The 23,218-nt window shown below is 31.3% G+C and overlaps 1 protein-coding gene across 1 annotated transcript; it reads left to right on the top strand.

The window, feature by feature from the left end:
- Positions 1-11,351: 11,351 nt before the first annotated feature.
- Positions 11,352-13,149, top strand: LOC100807292 (RING-H2 finger protein ATL34). The gene has a single exon (XM_003518195.3). The coding sequence runs from the start codon at positions 11,679-11,681 to the stop codon at positions 12,837-12,839; it is 1,161 nt and encodes a 386-aa protein (XP_003518243.2). The 5' UTR covers positions 11,352-11,678; the 3' UTR covers positions 12,840-13,149.
- The last annotated feature ends 10,069 nt before the right edge of the window (positions 13,150-23,218 follow it).

A 23,218-nucleotide genomic window follows, 5' to 3' on the forward strand; every position in this document is an offset into this window, starting at 1 on the left:
TTTGATGCCACATGGTTGAATTATTGACAGCCTCAGTAACTGCTACCATATCCTCATCTGTAATCATGTAAAGAGATCCTCGCTTCTTTCCACAAGCCACAACGAGATTGCCTTTTGTTACCTTGCAAGCTCCATCTCCAAAAGTGGTGTGATGCCCCTCATCATCTAACTGCCCTATAGATATTAAATTTATCTTTAAGGCAGGAATATGTCTGACATTGTGCAATGTCCATAGGGATCCACTAGAGGTCTTGATGTTGATATCACCTTTTCGGACAATGTCAAGAGATTTTCTATCTGCAAGGTAAACTTTCCCAAATCTTCCAGAAATATAGTTAGACAATAAATTTTTACAAGGAGTGGTGTGGAACGATGCACCTGAGTCCATGATCCATGAATCAACAGGATTATCCAAACTGCAAATTAATGCATCATCAAATTCATCAGTTGCTACATTAGCGGATTCATCATCATCGCGCTTCTTGTTTTTGTGAGACTTGTTCTTCTTTGGTGCCTTGCACTGATCGCTAAAGTGACCTCTCTTGTCACAATTCCAGCAAGTAATGTTACTTTGAAATTTTTTCTGACCTTTTCCTCTTGACTTTGATCTGCCTCGACCATTCTGACCCTTTTGGGTAATCCTTCCCCTGCCTTCAATATTCAATGCTGAATTGGAAACATGAATGGAAGATTCTCCTGAATCTCTCTTGCGAACATCTTCGCTAAAGATCAAGTCACGGATGTCACTAAGTTTTAATGTGTTCTCCCTTGTAGAACTACTAACTACAGTAACAGCTGCAGTCCAACTATCCGGTAGTGATGACAATAGAATCAATGTCGTCACCTCATCCTCAAATTTAATCTGCATTGATTCCAACTAGGCAAGAATAGTATTAAATTCATTAATATGATCAGTTACAGAGATACATTCTCCCATCTTGAGGTTGAACAACTGACGAATCAAGTATACTTTGTTGGTTGCCGACGGCTTCTCATACATATCTGATAATGCCTTCAGTAAGCCTACAGTAGTCTTCTCGTTTACAATGTTGAACGCGACGTTCTTGACTAATGTCAATTTGATCATGCCAAGAGCCCGTCGATCTAGCAAGTTCCATTCTTCTTGCTTCATGTCGTCAGGCTTAACCCCTGATAAGGGTTGATAAAGCTTCTTCTGATATAGATAATCCTCTATCTGCATCTTCCAAAAGAGGAAATCTCTGCTATCAAACTTCTCGATCTTCATTTTCTCCTCTTCTAATGCCATTGCTCCCACTGCCTCCCCTAAACTGAAAAGACTCCCACTAATTCCTTTAAACTAAGGAAATCCCGTGGAGTAACCAAAAGCTCTTGATACCAATTGTTAGTATAGAGCAATAAAAAGAGAAAAGAATAAGGAGAAGAGAGAAAACACAAAGTTTAACGTGGTTCAGCACACAATGTATGTGCCTACGTCCACGGCTACACTAAGATAACTTTTTATTACTTACGCATATAAAAGCTTACAAGGTGTCTCTATATATAACACTAATGAGACACAAATTTTTACAAACCAAGGAATGTGAGACAAAGGAAATAAAACCACAAATTCTAACAACCAGAGCCGAAAAGAGTTTGGAATTGTAAGAGTAAAAACAATTCTACATTAGTTATTATTTGAACTGAAATATGATATTAAATTTTGCATTGATTAAAAAAAAGAATCAATGTGGATGATTATTCTATATCAACAGATTTTTATATCAATATAGTGTACTTAAATTTACAAGATTTTTAAAAAAGTTTAGAAATAAATTACATCAAGTTAATTTTTTTAGCATAAAATTTGCCAAAAAATGGAAATAGTTAAGCCTAAAAATCATCTTTCTATTGTCTTTCTCATTTTCTTCTCTAAACCACACATTACGTGCATAAAACTATGCTTTCATATCTTAATCATGCATATATTCTAGTCTATATCGTCATATTAATGTGGGACACATTTGAAATTAGTATAGCAAGTTGTAGTATTACTTAACATCTTATTGATGTAGAAATAAAACGCGTAGACGCGTCGTTCCTAATCTATCACATCTAAGATATTTGTCCCTTTCTGAGACACACGACTGTCCCCAATGAAAACACGAGTAATCCAGATTTTTGTGCAATTAACAAGTCATTATGTTCTTAATCGCTAAAACTGCATGTGTTTTCAACCACAAAACACGCTACCATCAACTCCAACCGAGGCATCCGGGCACAAGGCACATATAATTAATATTACCGGCCATTTGACAATAATGTTGTAAGCAACTTGATTTGGTCAGAGATTTGGTTTTATTAATTAGCTACAATCTCAACTCATAGACTTATTGACTTCAAGAAAAATTCAGAAGAAAGGGACCTCATAAAATTCTGGGAACCTGAGAATTGTTTTATACGTTGGCGTTTGCTGCACAGATTATCAAGCCTGAACAGGGTTCAGGGTTCTTCTATATCACCGCACACCATAGCCATTGCCACCATCCCACTTTGTTTCCATTGTTTCAAGTTTGGCTATCACAAGCTGTTGCTTTGTCTGCCTTGGTTATTAAACTTTAATTAATTATTTAAAGGTCACGTTGGTTACACTTACATGACATTTTGCCAGCTCCTTTTTCAGTTTAATATTTTATAATCCCAAATTTATTCCTAGTATTTTTTGTCCTGTGTATATATTATTTTTCTTCTCATCACGGTATTAGTTAAAAATAACCTCATCAGAATATCATGATTAATTTTTATTGAAAATCATAAACACACATAAGATAAATTTTATTCTTCTAATAAATTTATTTTATACATAAAACTCAATTAAGATTCGAATTCTCAACAACTCGATTAAATAACACAAATCGTTTAACATGTGTGTCCACCATTATTGACATATCTTTATGTATATAGTATAGATAAAGGCTGAAGCAATAATTGATATTCTCCGACTCATATGGCTAGGAGAAGATAGACATATTAGTAAAGTATCAAAAATAAAGATAGACACATTAGTAAATTATGCTTGGTACATGAAAATTACAGAAATGACAAATTCAATTCGTTTAATACATGGAACTTAGAACAAAGGAATACACGATCCTTTTAACTAATTTATAAAAATTAAGAAATTTAGCCAATATTATTAATTTTACTAATAATTTAGTAGAAAGAAATGTAGCCTTATATGGGTGTACGTCAAAATTTTGCTAACGTTATTAATTAATGTTTTAATTAATAATTTTATCACAAAATTTACAATTAAATTAAAAATTCTTAATCATTATATTATACAGTTATATATATATATATATATATATATATATATATATATATATATATATATATATATATATATATATAAATTTGCATCAATTCAAAATCAATTTCTATTTTGTTGATGTACATCAGGACTAACATGATATAATCTTTTAACTATAAGGAAATAAAAATTATTAGACCTATTCTTATTATTGTTTAATATAAACAAGATTTGTCACAAATAAACATCAACATCATAAATAATTTTACAATCTAATTGATAAAACTTGTATATTCTATATAAAACTATTGAATGGAAAGTTTGAATTCTATGTATATAATTGCATTAGATATTCAAAGAAAATTTTTTATCATTCATAATAATCTTATCTAATTTAAATATGATTATCTTTAATAAAGAATATTTCTGATCTAGAAAAAAACAAATTGATTGAATAATAAACAAATGTTAAATATTGCATTGGAATAAGCAATTCCTTTGGCTTTAAACTCCTTAAAAAATAATAGAGAGGGATGATTTCTCTTGCTAAATATGTTAAAATCTGTCACAAAATATATTAGCGACGGAATTTGTAACGGACAAAAAAATCAATACTGCACCAGGCGTTGCTAAGTATCAGTGACGGCAAATTTTATCTATCATTATGACAGAATAATTCCGTCTCAAACTTGTCACAAAGTGATGTTCTGTTGCTATTAACGAGGATTTTGTATCTAACCATAATTCCACTAATTAGTGTTGGGAATAAAAATTTCTTTGTACTGATGAGGGAATAAAAACCCCTTCCTCATCTGTGAGAGAATATTCATATCATCATTTGATCTTCTCGATCTGTACATATAAAAAAGAAAGTATTCAATAAATCATGTTTTTCGTCTTTTATTAATTTTTTTAAATAATTAAAATGAAGTAGATATAGAATCTTAAGAGCATCCATAGCTTATTCATGTTTCTCGTTTTTATTAATTTTGTTCAAATAATTAAAATTAAAATGAAGTAGATATAAGGGTATGAACTTAAGAGCAGCCATAAGTTCCTTTTCACGACAGAAATAAACTTGGGAAGTACCTTACTCCAAAATATCGAATGAGGGTATGAAAAATGCGAGGAGAATTCATAATGAAACAGAAATTAAAAGCGGAACAATCCCATCGAATTTTTTTTACTACTTATATTTTCCTTTATCTGTCCTCTTAAGAGGATAACAGTGAAGAAGTGTGTTTGATAATATATTTTAGTTATTTTTTTATTAGTTAAAAAATTTATTTAATTATTTGATAAATAAGTTTTATTTAATAATTTTTAGTGTTTTTTGAAATGGTACTATAAGTAATATTTTTTTAAAATGATAGTTTCTGACTTTTAAAAACAAAAATTAAGCAATGTTGAATAAAAAGTGATTTTTTTATTAAATTAAAGGAATATTTCTTTTGTTATGCGAATAATTTATATATTTGAATGATCATCAATGAAATTCTCTAAACTTATCAACCGTGCATACTAGTAGCCTTTTGTACATATACAACATCCATTTAACTATAAAAATTTAAGATTCTCAATGCTAGTTGTTTAACTTATTTTAGATTGGCTTGGCATCATTAAAAGAGAAGTGACGTATAAAACCTAATTGGTTGAAAAAATGAATAATTATATTTATTTAATGGACTTTGAAAACTATTTCGTCAAAGATAATAATTACTTAATTAAGTTGAATTAAAATATTAATAATAGAACTTATAGAAAATATTATAAGTAATATACGTACAACTTTATTCATAAGAAATAAAATGAGTAATTTTTATGTGTAAGAAGTAAAATATACTAGTAAATGTTATACTACATTTTATTATATATTCTTTTCCAACCACTTCACTCCCTTTTCTTTTCTCTCAAGACTGAAATTAAATATTTTAAATCAACAAAAAATCAGTGTTTCCAAGCACGATGTCATGTCACCTTGTACAAGAGGTTACCACAAAAGGAAAAAAAAGGTTTATAAATGAAAATGTCTCTTTCAAAAATTGCGCGTTATTAATTGATTTACTATTGTCGAAAAATAATACTCCTCACACAGAGTTCCTATTATTCTGGCAGTCAACCTCATTCCACGACAATGCCACGGAAACAAAGTGTTAGCCACATGGCTAAAAATCATATCGAAACTACCATTTCAGCGATATGATTAATAACCCAACCCCTTGCAGTGCCACATACTTAAAAAGGAGATTCCAGGTGCTTCACATCTGGTCGGATATATATATATATATTCCTAGATCAAAGAATACGGATGAAACGTATTTTTCTTGCTAAAACACTAATTTCATTTGTGATGTGTGATGGTTATTGATTTAATAAAATGATTTTATTTACGATGTATAATTGTTATTAACTTAAGAAATTTTACATAAATATAAATTCTCTTATTAAATAAATTATTTTCACTTATATAAATATAATATATATTAATAATTTACTTATTCTTATTTTTTTAATATATTGTCTTAACAAGCTATAATGAGAAGATATCTTACCATACATAATGATATAATTTATTGATATAGTCATACTAAAAATAAGAATAAGAATGTAAATATTAATAAATGCTTATAATATTGACTAATATATACATTTTAAAGTAATCTTCTATCATCATTAGATATGTTTTTTAAATCTAATAATTTCATAAAAAAATGTTACCAGTGATACGTAGTAAGTTCATCTCTCATATACTTTGGCTCAAAGCCTGACTCAATGGTATCTCTTGTTTTCCCTGACGTGTCTTTTGCTTCTGCATGATTCCCTCTGCCCTTCCCTCAGACGACAGCTATTTCCTCTCACTTTCTCTGCTATGCCTACATGCGATTTTCAAACTTGCATTAATTACCCTAACTCATAATCATGCTATATGTAGTATTTAATTATGTTGTAGTTGATGTCGTTAAGCAACCGGAAACAATAAGAATATGAGTCTAGGGCTTATATTAGAATCTAGAAATCTACACATATGGCTATATATAGTTGAATCTACGAAATTCAATAATTTACCCCTAGGTTCCAGCTGGTGCTTTGTAAACTTATAGCGTGTAGCCGTCATAAGCCGTGTATGGTGAGAAAATTTACATGTAGAACTCATTACAATCAAAGTTTAATCCACGTAACCCTGCCCATATTATATAAAAGATATACACCACATAAATTTTAGAATACCGCATATATAATAAAAAATTTACGCATGTTTGATGTTATTTTTGACAGTAATATTTTTGTTTTTATTCTTTATATATATATATATATATAAAAGATTTTCCCCCTCTAAGGTAGGAAAATTTCTTATTTTAGCTTTTTAAAGTTTATTTTAAAATTTTAGTTCTTTTAAGATGTACTTTTGTTTTAGTCTATGTTATCAAATAACAACATTAAAATGATAATGTAATAATCACATTGATAATTTATTGAGTTACAGTATTATTAAGGAGTTAACTGATAATGTGATAGTGACATTATAATTTATTGACTTATTGTATTATCAGGAGTCAAATTATTCAAGTGTATTATTTTTTTTATACTGTGTTTTTAAAGTAGAACTAATGAGGTTGTCAAAATGAATTGGCCATGATTTAACGTATTATAAATTAGAATTGAGTTTAAAATGTTAATCCAATTTAATTGACTTAACCCGACATAAATTTGAATTTGCCTAATTGTGGCCCCTCATTTTTATAATGATTTTTTTTTCATTTAAGTTACTTTTTTTTTTATTTGGACTAGTGGGTTTGGGATGAAACGAGAGTAAAAATCTTGAATTCAGACTTAAAAAAATGGAAAGTGTGAATGTGTAATTCTTTTTTTTATCCATAGAATTAAAGCTAAAAACTTTATTTCTTTTTTATATATATAAAAAAGTGAGCCTAAGAATTGACACGTTTTCCTATATATATATATATATATATATGAACGACTAGGATAAGTTAGTAAATCTCTATTCAACTCCAAAATTAATTTAGCCTAGCTCAACCCAGCTCAAAAATATATTAGCCCACATTAACTGGGCCAGCCCTAGCAGCTTTGTTTCGTAACATATTTGGGAACTGCTACACGCACCCAACAATTTTGTGGTACACCCAGCATAACAGGGAAATGTCAGTTTTGCCCTTTTGTATGAGGCTTACATATTAGCAATCTGTATAGAATTTTTTTTTTCAAAAATATAATTTTTAAATTAATGATCCAAGCAGGAATTGAACCTATAACTTTCGCGTTATTAGCATAACACTCTAATCAATTGAGCTAATAAACCAATTATGTTATAGAAAAATTAATATCGTTATATATAATATTAAAATTTCTAATGTATATTTAATATACATGTAAATTTTGTGATAATTAATTTTTATCTAATAATTAATTTGTTTACATATATAAATTGTAAATAAAAATCATAGGTTTAATAAAAATTTACATAATTTGATATTTTTTTACATAATTTTCAATCACTGTAGTAAACATCCAAATACATCATTCAATTAAATATTAAATTTATTTAACTATTAATTGTTGTAATAAAAACATCCATTTAAATATCAAATTTTGTAAATAAAATAATGTATAAAAAAATTATAATTAAAAAAAAAATTCAAAACATACGGACTGGCAATCCAAATATTTTGATTTTTTTTTTAATACTCATTTCTTCTTCTCCGGCGATGAAAAACCACCAAACTTCAATGATATTTTGAATTTTTTTTAATGATATATTTGGATGTTTATTACATTGATTGAAAATTAAACAAATATGATATTTAATTGAATGATGTATTTAGATGTTTATTACAACAATTCATAATTAACTAAATTTGGTATTTTTTGACATATGTAAATTTTTATTAAACCTATGATTTTTATTTATAATTTATATATGTAAACAAATTAATTATTGGATAAAAATTAATTATAACAAAATTTATTATGTAAATTTACATGTGCATTAAATATATATTAAAAATTTTAGTATTATATATAACAACATTAATTATTTTATAATACAATTGGTCTATTAGCTCAGTTGGTTAGAATGTTATGTTAACAACGCAAAAGTTACAGGATCAATTCTTGCTTTAATTTTCCTTGTTACACTGGATGTACCAACAAAACTGATGGATGCATTTAGCAGTCCTGGATGCATTTAGCAGTCCCCAACATACTGTCTACTAATTAAGGATATCTTCTTGGCAATTGTTTCTCCCACTTTTGCTATTAATGACTAGTAGTACTACTACCCCCACTTCTTTAAAAGTCAAATATGTCATTTACTACATAAAACAAAATACATATCCAAACATAAACGGAAATTAGATTCATTTGTAAGATATATTACAACTCTATAAGTTATTTTATGAGTTAATATCTAAGATTAATTTTTGTTGTAAGAAAATTAATTATTACCGACAACCAATGCCATGAGTAAAAGTGTAAAGCAAACTATGGCTCTGAATAAATCATTAGTAAAGGAGGTAATGACTAAAAAAGAATTATCGGGAGTTATATCGTGGATAAATATATATTTTATATTTTTAATCTGACTGTATTTTTAAATAAAAATAATAAATTTAATTAAAATATAAATATATATAAATAATGATTAATTAAAAGATATACAATATTGTACCGTATTGACCCAGGGATTCAAGGAGTATCTCGGACAATTAAAACTGGTAAGAACAAATATACTACTATTTTTTTAGGTTATATGTGTGTCCACACTTGGTCATGTACTCATGTTAGAATAAACATAGATAAAACAAATTATTACATTATCAGATCATCATATAAGAGCATGTATAAATAAATTAGATTATCAAACAATTCAGATCAGACATAATTCAGAGCATATACATTATTCACCATGGCAATGTAATGATTAAATATGCAATAATATTATGTCTTATAGTACTTTTACATTCTCGTGTCTTATTCCCCCCCCCCCCCCCCCCCCCCCCCCTTTGTTTAAAATTATCTGAAAGGTAACATGCATAAACTATCACCTATAAAGAAAAAAAAATCTTGAGTATTTTTTTCTCTAGTATCTATTGGCTATAGATCCTTTGCAAGAAACTTTTTCTTCTCTTCTCGGTTATAAAAGGAGTTCACTTCTTCTTAATGAGGCCTTAGGCTAGTCTGCATATTTGCAGAGCCAATATCATGACATATGATTATGAAATTAATGCCTGCACAATAGTGGCTGGGAGAGGTGTTAAAACATGAGGAATATTTGATATATCAACCCATTGATCCTTGAGAACAACGCAGCAGTTTCTAAATCCTATAAGACACCATTCACACCAACCCGAAAAAGACAATTAGAAGGGTTAAATAAAGGAGGATATATACACTCGTTAAATAGGATTCATCAACTCTTACACATTAGGTTGCATGTTATTGGAACTCACTAGACTCTTAGAATCGCACTGAACATTGTTTTTTTTTTGGTCTGCAAAAATATTTTTATATAACCAAAAAGGGTATAAGAGATACCCATTTAAATATTGCATGACAAATGTTCCTTAAAACCAGTGACCCCTCTAATGGTTATACCATATTTGGCAAACTACAAGATGCGAATATTAAATAATCATTGTGAATCTTCGATGAACGTGTTCTTCTTTAAGAACAATGTCTAACTTATATATATATATATATATATATATATATATATATATATATATATATATATATAACTTGAAATCTATATACATTGGTAATGTTTTTCTAAACTACCAAGAGAGAGTACGTAATTGAGAAAGAGTACGCAAGAGTGGATAACAAAGGGGAGGATAGTTAAAGCGGAGGGATTATGATAGGATGGGTCTTTCCAGACTCAAATATCATGTTTTTAAGAATAGATAATTTTGAGATTATTCTTTTAATATTTACTTTTATTTTATATTTTGTAAAATATTAGATTATGTTATTTGTATGGTTGATATTCTTGATAATTTCCTATGTAATAAGATATGTACCATGCAAAAAATTATCAAAATGAAGAAAACATAATTTTATCTTGTTTATATTTCTATAACTTTTCTCTAGTATTTTATGGTGTTTTTTAGGAAACGCCCAACCTTGAGCTACACTACTTAATTCTATTCCTAAGAAAACACCACAAAAGACTAGAAAAAAAACTATAAAAAGATAAACAAGATAAAATTATGATTTCTTCATTTTGATAATTTCTTGTACAGCATGCTCTATTAAATAGGAAATTGCAAATAATATCAACATACAAGTGACATAATATAATATTTAAAAAATATATAAAATAAAACTAATGTTAAAAAGATAATATCAAAATTATCTATCCTTAAAAATATCCTATTTGGACCTAAAAAGGCCCGTCCTATCTGATTTTCTCCTCGGCAAAATGATACAATACAATAACTCGATTATCAAATTAAGTGAGGATGCTTTTTTTTTTTTGGTAAATAAATTAAGTGAAGATTGGCTTTTTGTCTCAGAGAAAACATGACAAATATTAATCTTAAAAGCTTGCCATGAAAGTCTATAAGTATGCCTCGAGCAAATACGTGGTAACCGGTCATATACATGACAAATATTAGCTTTCTCGTTTGGTAGATAAATGACTTTTCAAGTGTGCTTTCATACATGGAAAAGATTTTATAAAGAAAAATAAACCTATTTCAACAATGATTACGTCTTGAAAAATGTTCTTTTTTCTATTGGCGATTGTGATATATCCTTGATGTAAAAACAAAAAACAAAAAAGACAGAAAACAAACAACAAACCAGACAGAAAAAAAAAAAAAAACAAAGAACAAAATCTATTGCGTTAGCATTATCGTTTTGGCGTGTTCTATGCTTGCCCTTTGCGTTAGCTACGTACCACTAATATTTCACCACACAAACAAGTAACATCATTATCCTTTGGCCATGCACAACACAAAGGAGCCAAATCTCGTTGGCTTCCCAAACTCATGAAAAATTAACTTCTAAAATAATAATACATAAGTTCCATATTCCAAATTTACACGCTTTCCAGTAGTCGTTTGGCTAAAGCCCAAGTTTTCTACGAAAACCACCCATCAAATACACAAATACAATTATAATATCCATACACTCTACTACACATTTCTTCCCTTCCTTCTTTGTTTCTTTCTTTCTTGATGCTCCAAGAGCTCAATAGATCAAAACAAAAACACATGCAATATAAATCAATTATAATATCTCACAAACTCTGCTTAATTAATTCCCTCCCTTTGTTACAATCGAGCACTTTGGTGGTGGTGTTGCCACAACTTTCATCTTTTAACTTGAAGGAATTAGTTATTACATGCATGCAAGAATATGACCCGTAAATAAAAAAAAATAAAAAATGAACATGCATAAGGAGAGTCCTCTTATCAAACTCCACAGTTTCGACCAAGGCCATGCATGGCTGGCTCTATTGCACCTTCTCATTCACGTCTCACCCGCAGTAACCGGTCAACCGGTAACCCCGCCGGTGCAACCCGACAGCAACAAATCCATGGTCACAATCATGGCCATTTTGGCCATCATGTTTCTCATCTTAGTCTTCCTCTCCATTTACTCCCGCAAGTGCTACGACCGGCAGGCCCCGACACGTGGCATCCTCGACCGCGCGGACCCCACCGGCGCAGCCGGTAACCCGTCGCAAGCTGAATCCAATGGCCTCAACCAAGCCACAATAGAAACGTTCCCAAGTTTCCTCTACGGCGACGTGAAGGGTCTGAAAATCGGAAAAGACACGCTTGCATGCGCGGTTTGCTTGAACGAGTTCGAAGACGACGAGACCCTCCGCATGATCCCCAAATGCTGCCACGTGTACCACCGCTATTGCATTGATGAGTGGTTAGGTTCTCACTCCACGTGCCCGGTGTGTCGCGCCAACCTCGTTCCACAACCAGAAGACGTAAACATCAACACGAATATCCCTTCAATCCTGTCAATTCAGATACCCGATGAACACGAACATGAATATGAATACGAGACTGTTGTTGTTGGTGAGGAACATAAGAGAGGTAATGTCGTGGAATCACCGAAGGTGAATTTGCTTCGGAGGATTCGCTCGTTGAATCATCAGAGCCGTCCATCGAGGTCGAGGTCGACGGGGTTCTTGTCTTCGCTTTTGTTTTCGAGATCAAACTCGTTGGGGCAAATGCAATTGGCGCATAATGCCGCTGGAGAGAATTATGAGAGGTTTACGCTAAGGTTACCCGAGGAGGTACGGAGCCAGATGATGCTGCAGCGTGCGAATAGCTGCGTGTGCTTTACGAGGATGAGCAGTGGCACGTGGGGGTATAGGACGACGAGAAGCGCGGGGAGACGGTGTGTACAGTACGAGAGATTTGGTGGTGGTGATGATGAAGGGTGGGGTTTCACTTTGACTCCACCGAGTCTCATTAGGAACGGTTGGAATAATAATAGATCAACGAGAAAATCACAGCGTTCGGGTCTGGTGTTGGATAATAATAATGCTGATGAGAAATCCTCTGAATTCTTGCCTCTTGGGTAGCTCCTAAGTGATTATACTCTCACTTCTTTTCCGCTGGTCTTATTCGACTTGACCACAACAAAAATATCTCGTGTTGAAGATAATCCTAGTTTCATACCCAAAAAACTTAAAAGTTGGAGAATTTGATGATTATTCCGGCATGTGTTTGATGAGTAGAGAATAATAGCCAGGCAATAATTGTTATGTTTATTATCTGTATACTTATATCTAGATTATCAGCCGTAGTTTTTATTATTTGTGTAATAGATATATCATATATGTTTATATCATGTGTAGTAGAAATATATTAGTTTGAATAATGTTACTCTTACCTATGTTTTTTTCTACACTAGCTCATATAATAAAAGAGTAAGCGAAAAATACGAGATAAAATAGGTGGTGTAATGAAGAGAGATATATGAAGAAAAAAAATGAGTTTTAGAAACTGTTAAGAATTTGTTATTGTGTGTATCATTACTCTGTTAATTAGTTTTACAACAATAGAAAATGTTTGTTTTAATTGATCAAATTAATATCAAACAACTTGCCCCTGAAATAGTCCATATCCACCCAATTATTTTCTTTACTATATATATGGTACTATATAACCTTGTTTTTCGGGTTTTCACCAGCAACAATTTTGGAGATGACATTGATGGATGGTACTATATAGTATTCTCTTGAGTCTTGAGCTTATTCCCTTTCCACCCATTAATTAAGAACGTGAACTGAGCGAAATTCCTAACCCTATTATCTTCATATTGGCGTCAAGCAAGCCTGCTTTTGGAAATTAAAGTAATGATCAACATTATTACAAGTGTTGAAGCTCGAATTTCATAACTAATAAAAGGAGAGCTATCCATTGATGCTTTTCTTTAGGATAGGTCAGAACTTGATAACGATCCCGCAGCTTTTCCTTAAGCCTTTGTAGGTGTCGTGGGATGCAACTGTGTTGGGGTGTATAATGATAACTTCTCCTTGTACATAAAACATGAAGTTCTTTTTGAGATAGCACACAGTGGTCAATGTCTCAGCATCTTTGTTGTACAAATGTCTGTGTTGCTAGAGTCGGTATCACGATCAAACAATACTTTAAACCGGCTCCAAAGAGCTCCTGCACATCTACGTCCATGACTCCCGAAGACCTGAAGCAACTGACACAAAAAATCAAGGACCAACTGGAGGAGTCGGTCATTGAAAAAGTGACTCGACAACTAATGTTGTCCTTCAGTCAAATGTAGTCCCAGATGCAATCATAGAGACTTGCACTGCCTCCTAAGCCTAAGGTTGATCCTTTTGCTTCCTGTGTCAGCACAAAGGGAAGCTGTGTCGATCCCTCGAGGTAGGAACCAGACCCAAGTGACTCAAAGAAATGTGAGTTGTATATTGATGACAATCCTTCTAGCCTGGTTGCCCTTGGAAGAGTTCATGAGGGGTCGACAATCATCCACAACGTCCTTTTGCCCAATGATCAAGTAAAGGTCGATGTTGAGGAAATTCAAGATGTTGATGCTTGCGTCCTTATACCCCTTCAAGAGGTTCAATTAGTGGGGTAGATCCTTAACATCTTCCATGCTTGGTTGACACATCTTGTACAACCTTTTTCAAAACATGTATTGCCTTTTGTTTTGTTTGTTACTATTAAAAAAGGATTTGTTATAAATAAAGTGTTAACTGTCATTGACTTATTTTTATTAACTGTGTAGGAAAATCAAGGAGCTGAGGAACCAACGAAACTTGTAGATAGGCCAGAACTTGATGATGATCCCTTGTACCAGATGACGTTGATGATCCCGCAACTTTTCCTTAGGCCTTTACAAGTGTCGTGGGATGCAACTGTGTCTCAGCATCTCTGTTGTACAAATGTTTGTGCTGCTAGAGCCGATGTTACAATCAAATAATACTTTAGACCGGCTCCAAAGAGCTCCTGCGCCTCTACGTCCATGACCCCCGCAGACCTGAAGCAACTGACACAAAAAATCAAGGACTAGCTAGAGGAGTCGGTCATTGAAAAAGTGACTCGACAACTAATGTTGTCCTTCAGTAAAATTTAGTCCCAGATGCAATCGCAAATGCAATCACAAGGACTCGCACTGCCTCCTAAGCCTGAGGTTAATCCTTCTGCTTCCCGTGTCAGCACAAAGGGAAGCTATGTCGATCCCTCGAGGTAGGACCCAGACACGGGTGACTCAATGAAATGTGGGTTGTATGTTGATGAAAATCCTTCTAGCCCGGTTGCCCTTGGAAGAGTTTATGAGGGGTCGACAATCATCCGCAATGTCCCTTTGACCAATGATCAAGTGAAGGTCGATGTTGATGAAGTTCAAGATGTTGATGCTTGTGTCCCTATACCCATTCAAGAGGTTCAGTTAGTGGGGTAGATCCTTAACATCTTCCTTGCTTGGCTGACACATCTTGTACAGCTTTTTTCAAAACATGTATTGCCTTTTGTAGTGTTTGTTATTATTAAAAAAAAGATTTGTTACAAATAAAGTGTTGATTGTCATTGACTTATGTTTATTAACTGTGTAGGAAAATCAAGGAGCTGAGGGACCGATGAAACTTGTAGATAGGCCAGAACTTGATGATGAACCACTGTACCAGATGACATTGACGATCCCGCATCTTTTCCTCAAGCCTTTACAAGTGCCGTGGGATGCAACTGTGTTGGGGTGTATAATGATAACTTCCTCTTGTACATAAAGCATGAAGATCTTTTTGAATTAGCACTCGATGGTCAATGTCTCAGGATCTCTGTTATACAAATATAGATTTTGTAAGTCATTTTACATTATTGTCTATTACTTAACTGATTGTTTTAAATTGATGCATAATTTACTTTATTTTAACAACAATGGTCATATGACTAGGATAAGTATGCAAGCGGGGAATGCTTCTGTGTTTGGATTTCTCGAGCCACAGTCCATACAGAGATCTAGACAATCACAATTTGAATCAGATGATTATATTAAGAAATGAATGCAAAATTCACATAAAGATGTCTACCTAGGAGCCTACTTGAATGGGTAAGTAAAACTGAACAAATCAATTTAAATAATGTATGCATTATAATAACTCAATATTCTCCAATGCAGTGCACATTGACAACTGGTCGTTATATGTCCCAAGGACAGTGTTTTCGTCTAGTTCTATTCATTGCATAATAAGCTTCCAACTACTTGAAAGAAATTATTGAAAGGTTAGTTGTATTTTGTAAGACATTTACTTTATCATTAGTATTTGACATCAATATTCTAAAATTGCACAATATGCATGCATGTTTCTCTGAACCATTACTTTGAAGGGATTTAATGACATTCAAGGAAAATCCAAGGCTACTACTAAAGAAATTGCAATTAAAGTAAGTCATTTAAACAATAATTGATGTCTTAAAATTACATTTTATTACTGTGTATTCTAATTTTCGGTTAACTTTGAATATCTTATTCAATTTAGTATAATAAGCAAAGAGGAAGCACTGAGTCCGATTATTATGTGATGCATTGGATGTCAACGATACTCCTAGGAGGTTTCAAGAATAATTGAGAAATGATAATTGTTTACTTCAAAACCAATTTCATTTGTTATACTTGTTATTATTTATATTGATTAAGTTATATTTTATTATATCATGTAGTATTTTACTAATCCAACACCATTGGAACTAAAGATATTAAAGTCAATTCACATTCGGTGGGAAAGATTTTATGTCAAAGTTAAAAATGAAACACTAGGTGTTTAAGAAATTTTACGATTGTAAATAGTTATGTTTAATTAGATTTGGTTATGGTAGATGATTTTATGTATTAACATTATTGTTTTCTTTAACTATTTCTTATAATTGATAGTAATTATTGAATAGTGATATAAAAATTTGTACTGTACTGTGAAACTGCCTGGATTGGTTTTTTTAAACTTTCAGGTTTGGGTAATATTAAAAAAACAAACAAGATATTAGAAAAAATGCAAAAAACAACATCGATTTTTTGAAAAATTGTTAGCTCTTTGGCAAGTGTACCAAATGGTCACAAGTAGTAAAGTTCTCGGAACTCCGAGTGTCGAATCCACATGGACTTTCTTTGTACTTAGATTAATGCAAACCCAATTTAAAAGCAAGAGATAAGAATTTAAAATAAAAGATAAAGGAAGACAGAAGATAAAGAAAAGGTAAGATAAGATATTTAAAGATAAACTTAGAAGAGAAAAGAAAAGATAAGATATTTAAAGATAAAATTAGAAGATAAAAGAAAAGATAAGAGATTGAAAGATCAAAATAGAAGATAAAATATTTAAATTGCGATATGATAAAGATATCTACTTCTACGAAATTCAAATAAATAAAATCTAAATCTACTAAATCTAATTGCTTACTCCTAAAACCCGACAGTAAAATAAGGAATAACTACTTCTAAGAAAGACCAACAATAAAAATAGGGAATAAAATCTATATATTAAAATCGCTAAAATCTGACAAGTATAATTAACCTAGATATATGGATTTTGGATTTGTCTGTTATCAATACCAGTGAACTAATTCTGCCTCACATCTATCCATCTACTTGCCCCTGATGCCTCATGATGACAAGCCTACCTTAATTACCTATCTTCCAAATGCCCTTTGCGAAGACTCAATAACTAAGATGCTTTAAGATTACATTCTAGATGTTTGCTAAAGCAAGGGCATTGAGGCATTAAGTCATGCTAACCCAATGATTTCTTTCTTTAATTGTTCTATTAAGCGTTACCCTCTCCCGAGTGGCCTAACCCTTAAAACCAATTCATGCATTCATTCTTTATCCCTAATTAGGCTTTACCTTCTCCCGAGTGGCCTAAAGACTAACAGAAAACAAAGTCCGAGATGCAAACTAAGCAAGAAAGAAAAGCAGATAAAAGTTACTGGAAGAAAAACCCTCTAAAAGATAACCCGATAATTTCCTCCTTTTAGTGTTCTCTTAAGCGTTACCCTCTCCCGAGTGGCCTAACCCTTAAAACAGATTCTAGTATTCATTCCTTACCCCTAATTAGGCTTTACCCTCTTCCGAGTGGACTAAACCCTAACAGAAAACAAGTTCAGAGATACAGGATGTAAAAAAGAAAGAATGTTAAATAAATAAAGAACCTGGAGGGAATTTCCTTTTTTATTGATAACTCTTGAAATGCTCCATACATCATTGGCTTTTTAGGCCTGCCAGGCCCTAGCTAGGGGATTAGCCACTCATGATCATGAGGGCTTTACAATGAGAAGGGGGTGAAAGAAAGAAAGGGAGTAAATGAAACCCCTAGGAGAGGGGGTTCTGTGGTCGTCTCTCTGTCTCTTGGACTGGCTCTCTATTTATAGCTGCTGAAGTGGGCTTTGGACCTTCGTAGGCGCGCTTAGCGCGACACCCGTGCTTAGCGCGTGTACTTCCTAGCTCGCTTAGCCCGTGACGCGCGTTGAACGCGCCTATTAAGTTGGGCCTTCTTCAAATTTTCTTCTTTTCTTCAATTTTTTTGCCCTTTTTGCTTGTTACACCTCCAATTTTTATATCTGCACCCAAAAATTCAATTTAATTAATTTTCTAACTTTTAATCACAAATAACTGCTAAATAATTAATTTCTGGCCAATATTTGACTAATTTTCTACTATCAAAATACAATTATTTAGCAGTTATCAAAAATCGATGTTGTCATGTGCAACACAACATCAGTTTTTCTAAAAAACGATGTTGTGGTGCACTCACAACATCGGTTTTTAGCAAAACTGATGTTGTAATACACCTAACAACATCGATTTTCCTAAAAACCGATGTTGTGAGTGCACCGTAACATTGATTTTTCTAAAAATTGATGTTGTTGCACATGACAACATTAGTTTTTAGGAAAATTGATGTTGTCAGGTATACAACAATATCAATTTTCTAAAAATTGATGTTTATTTATGCACCATAACATCACTTTTTAAAAAAATTGATGTTTTTTTTTTGCATATTTTACATTTTTTAGTTTATTACTTATTATACGACATCAATTTTTGTAAAAAAATTGATATTGTGTATTGCATGTTAGTTTTTATTGAATTCGTTAATATTAGTGATGTTAACATTGGTTAAAAATCGATATTAAAAGTAAAAAAAAAAATTGATGTGAAAAGTTTATTGTCTAATAGTGACAGTAGAATGGACGGGTGGTAGAGTGGGTTTGGGGAAAGAGAGATACAAAACAATTGACGATGTTCTTTTTGTTTTGTGCTCGCATTTTTATCTTCTTTTTCTTATCCTCATCATGATCATCCGAGATTATGATTCCCAAGTGTTTTTCAACTCATTGAATTAAAAACTATTTCTATAAATACAAAAAATATCAAATACAAATTTTTTACTAAATAAATTATTTTCCACATACTACACTAATCCTATAGGAATTCTCACAATTTTATTGTGTGTTGACTACATTGTCACTAACAAATGCCAATAACTTTTAGTCTATGCAAACACATTATATCAACTTTAAAGTAAATGTTAACGATGACTTTACATAATCAATGATAACTTTTAGACATTACTAATATGAAATTTTCTAATAGTGATTATATAAATAAAAAATAATACTACATCAATTGATATATTAATTTCATAAACTTTATTCTTCAACCAAATCCTTTAAAGACTTATCTGAACAATTAGAAAGTCTAAAAAAACACAAAATTTGCTATTTAACAAAGTCCAAACTTTAGAAAACAAAGTCAACGATATTTTGGAAATTTTTAAATCCAAAGACCAACAAATTCGTTTTTCTTCAAACGAACTCGACAAAATCATAACACAACTTTCTAAACTATCTTTAAGAAAGAACACTAGCCAATCCTCAAATAAATATGTTTTAGCAAAACCAAGAAAATGAGAACTATACCCTTCACATGTACCTCACAAACAATCTCAGGACACAATCCTGTGACCGAATCTATAAACCAACATCTTAGAATCCTGGATAGGTTCTTCAGAAGAAGAAACTCCCAAACCAGACAATTGGAACAAATAGTAGACATAGAATCAAATATTGATATTGGGTCAAATTCTATGATAGACTCATTCAATCCTAGACAATTATATAATCTAAATTGGCTAAGTTCTTATAGAACTAGTTTATACAGATATAAAAGAATTGATGACTTTCATCTTCCTGATGGGAGACACGAGATTATCAGACTAATCTCAGAACAAACTGGACAAACTAGACAACAACTTCTTAGTACAACTTCTTAACAAGATCCTTTGTGGGAGAGATAACAATTCTTAGGTCATAATAGGGATGATAGAAATACAGTAGATTTAAATCAAACAGTCTCCCTGATGTATATTGCCCCTAATTACACAATGAATCTTAGTTATTTCATACAAAACATAAACTTAGAAGTCTAGAAAATAGGTTTTGGAAGAAACTTTGTGGGACATAACTTACACTTAGATATCACCTTCATAAGCATAATAAGTGATCAAGCATCCCCTAGATATAGGATAAACACTAATCCACTAATGGCAGCCTTATCATCGGATGGAATTCAATTTTTGCCACCCGAAATCTTTGATTCCTCCAGAAATCAGAATAATCAATGGCAAACACATATCGATGCTGGATCCTCTAGGAGTGCAATAACCACTCCTGGATCAACTATAATAACAAATCGATAAAATAGTCTTTCAGTAAGGTTTACTAATTATGAAGACATACAAAATCCTCCGGAAGAGGAGATGGAACCCTCTAAAATGTCTATGATGAATTTATGGCATTACTCATATTTTGAATCATATATTCCCTACGAGGAACTCAAAGAAACTAAAAACTCTTTTTTAGAAAAGAAAAAATTTCCTTTCCCAAAAACTCCTTAAAGTAATTTAAAAATGGGAAGAAGACAAGAAGTGTCAAGGACAAAGTTTCATAAATAATGAAACAGATCCAAATGACACTGAGGAAGACGATGAATATATTTTCATACAAAAATTATTCTCATCAATAGATAAAGAAAATTCAAATATTGATAGTATTGAGGATTTACTTGAGAAGATTGATTTACATGACTTTTACGAAAAAGAAATCAACTTCAAAAATACTTTAGAAATTAATTTCAAGATTGATGAAACAAAATCATTAGTTTTGTTTCCTGAATCTTATAAAGGTCTCAAGATTGATGAAACAGAATCACCAGGCCCTATGACAAAGTAAAGGAATAGTAATTTTACTATTCTTGACTGAAGGGGTCTTTTGTTTGATTGCTTCATCTTTCTCTATAAAAGGAGCCTTGAAGCTCAATTGTAAACACACACAGACACTAAAAAGATAGTGAGAGAAAAAGAAGAAAAATGTTTGTAATAGTTTGTTGCGAGCAATAATATCCAATGTTCTTCATATCTCCCCCCCCCCCCCCCCCTCCTCTTCCCCATTTGTTCTTCCTTCTAACTGTAAGTATGTTAACTACTATGATCGGCTAAATTTTTCGAAGTCATCCTTAAGGGACCTTAGTTATCTTCATTTAAAAAATGAAAATATAATTTAGAACCTAGACATTTACTTTATTTTTGCTTATTTTTTTTAAGAAAACCTGGAATTTGTATGCCTGCAAAGATGTGCCCTTGATATCTGTTTTTGAAAACGATGGAAGTCCTTTACAGTTAGGTTGATACTTAGAGGAAAATAAGATCTTCGTAAGATCCAAAGAGTGTGGACTGTTAGTAATCTTTAGTACTCGACTTAATATCCAGAAAATTTAAAAGGTTCTTCTATTATTATTATTATTATTTTTTCCTCTATTCATCTAAATCGATCTTTCCTTTAACTTACTGTTTACTCTTAACTGTGTATTTCTTTAATTATCTTTTTATTTCTAATATAATATAATATAATATAATTAGGAGGCTCTGCCACCTTTCCTGGTCTATATTATATTATTGACTAGTTAAATTTCTACCTTGTTTTATACTAGCTTATTTAATTTATTTACTTTTAGCCATTACTAATATGAAAATTTCTAATAGTGATTATATAAATAAAAAATAATAATACATCAATTGATATATTAATTTCATAAACTTTATTCTTCAAAAAAAAACTTTATTCTTTTTCAAACGCATATATTTTGCTTTTGAAATAATGTTAACAATGTCAAATAATTATTAATTTAGAGATAGGGTATTTTTAAAATAAAAATTAATAAATTAAAATCATAACTAGTGAGAATAACTTAAATGGATTGGATTTATTGTCGATTAAGAATGTTTAAGTAAAATTAATCACTATACGATAAAAATAATTTTAAGACTCACGAAAATTAAAAGACTCAGCACGCCTCTGAATCTCTGATTATAACCTCTAATGAGATTTTTTTTAATCTATATTATATACTACATGCCGAATGGCCAATGAGAACACTTAAAACATACCTATAAATTTTAGATTTTCTTTTGATCGATCTTTTGTCATTTAATTATATAATGATAAAGATAAGAGCTAATTTTGATATATTGTAAGCGCACTTTTATTCTTTTATTGTATATAATTTAATTTTGTATTAACCTCATATTGAATAAGATAACAGTAACATAATCAAATCTGTAAGTGAAAAATTACATAAGTTATACATAAAAAAATAAATTAAAAAAAAAGTAAGATTCAAAATTTAACCAACTATAATTAATGCAATATCAATCTTATATTTCTGGTAATTAAATCCGTAATCTTAAAGTGCAGTAAAAAAATCCATAATCATAAGTAAATTGATCATACTTTAGCTGTGCTAAAATAACAAAACATGTATCTTATAATATCCATCTTACAAAGATAAAGATTGGTATTCGACCACAATTCAGATCGAGGATTCACAGTTTATTGTTTTAAAAATTTGTAATTTTATATTACAAATTAAACAAATCGACAGAACACACATGAGATGCGACCCACGTTTAGGTGAACAGGTGCTCCTCGTCTCATGCCATCGCCCACAGATATATTTCAAGTTTTCAATGTGCATACCAATCAATCATTTTTATCTTAATTTATACGATGAGTGTTGAGTAACTTACTTAATGTTCTATCCTAATCTCCATCATAACATCATTCTAATTGAGCTAATCGTATTATAAAACTATAAATAGGGATAAACTGACCCGTGTGATGGCCCAATCAATCATGTAGATGTGGAATTTTCGAAATAAATTGCAATTAATTAAATTTCTCTGTTTCCTTGCGCCAAAATGTGGTGCTTATTTCAGATTATTCCATAGTATTCCTTTAAGTGGGAAATTTACCCCACTTTTCACGAGTTAATTAAGACTAGAACAAATCATATTGTCCACATTTTTTTTTTAAAATAAAAAGGCTAACATTCTTTGACGGCATGAACCAATCCAACCCTTGCATAATTTTTTTT

Source organism: Glycine max, chromosome 2, assembly GCF_000004515.6.
Source record: "Glycine max cultivar Williams 82 chromosome 2, Glycine_max_v4.0, whole genome shotgun sequence".
NCBI classification, from domain to species: domain Eukaryota; kingdom Viridiplantae; phylum Streptophyta; class Magnoliopsida; order Fabales; family Fabaceae; genus Glycine; species Glycine max.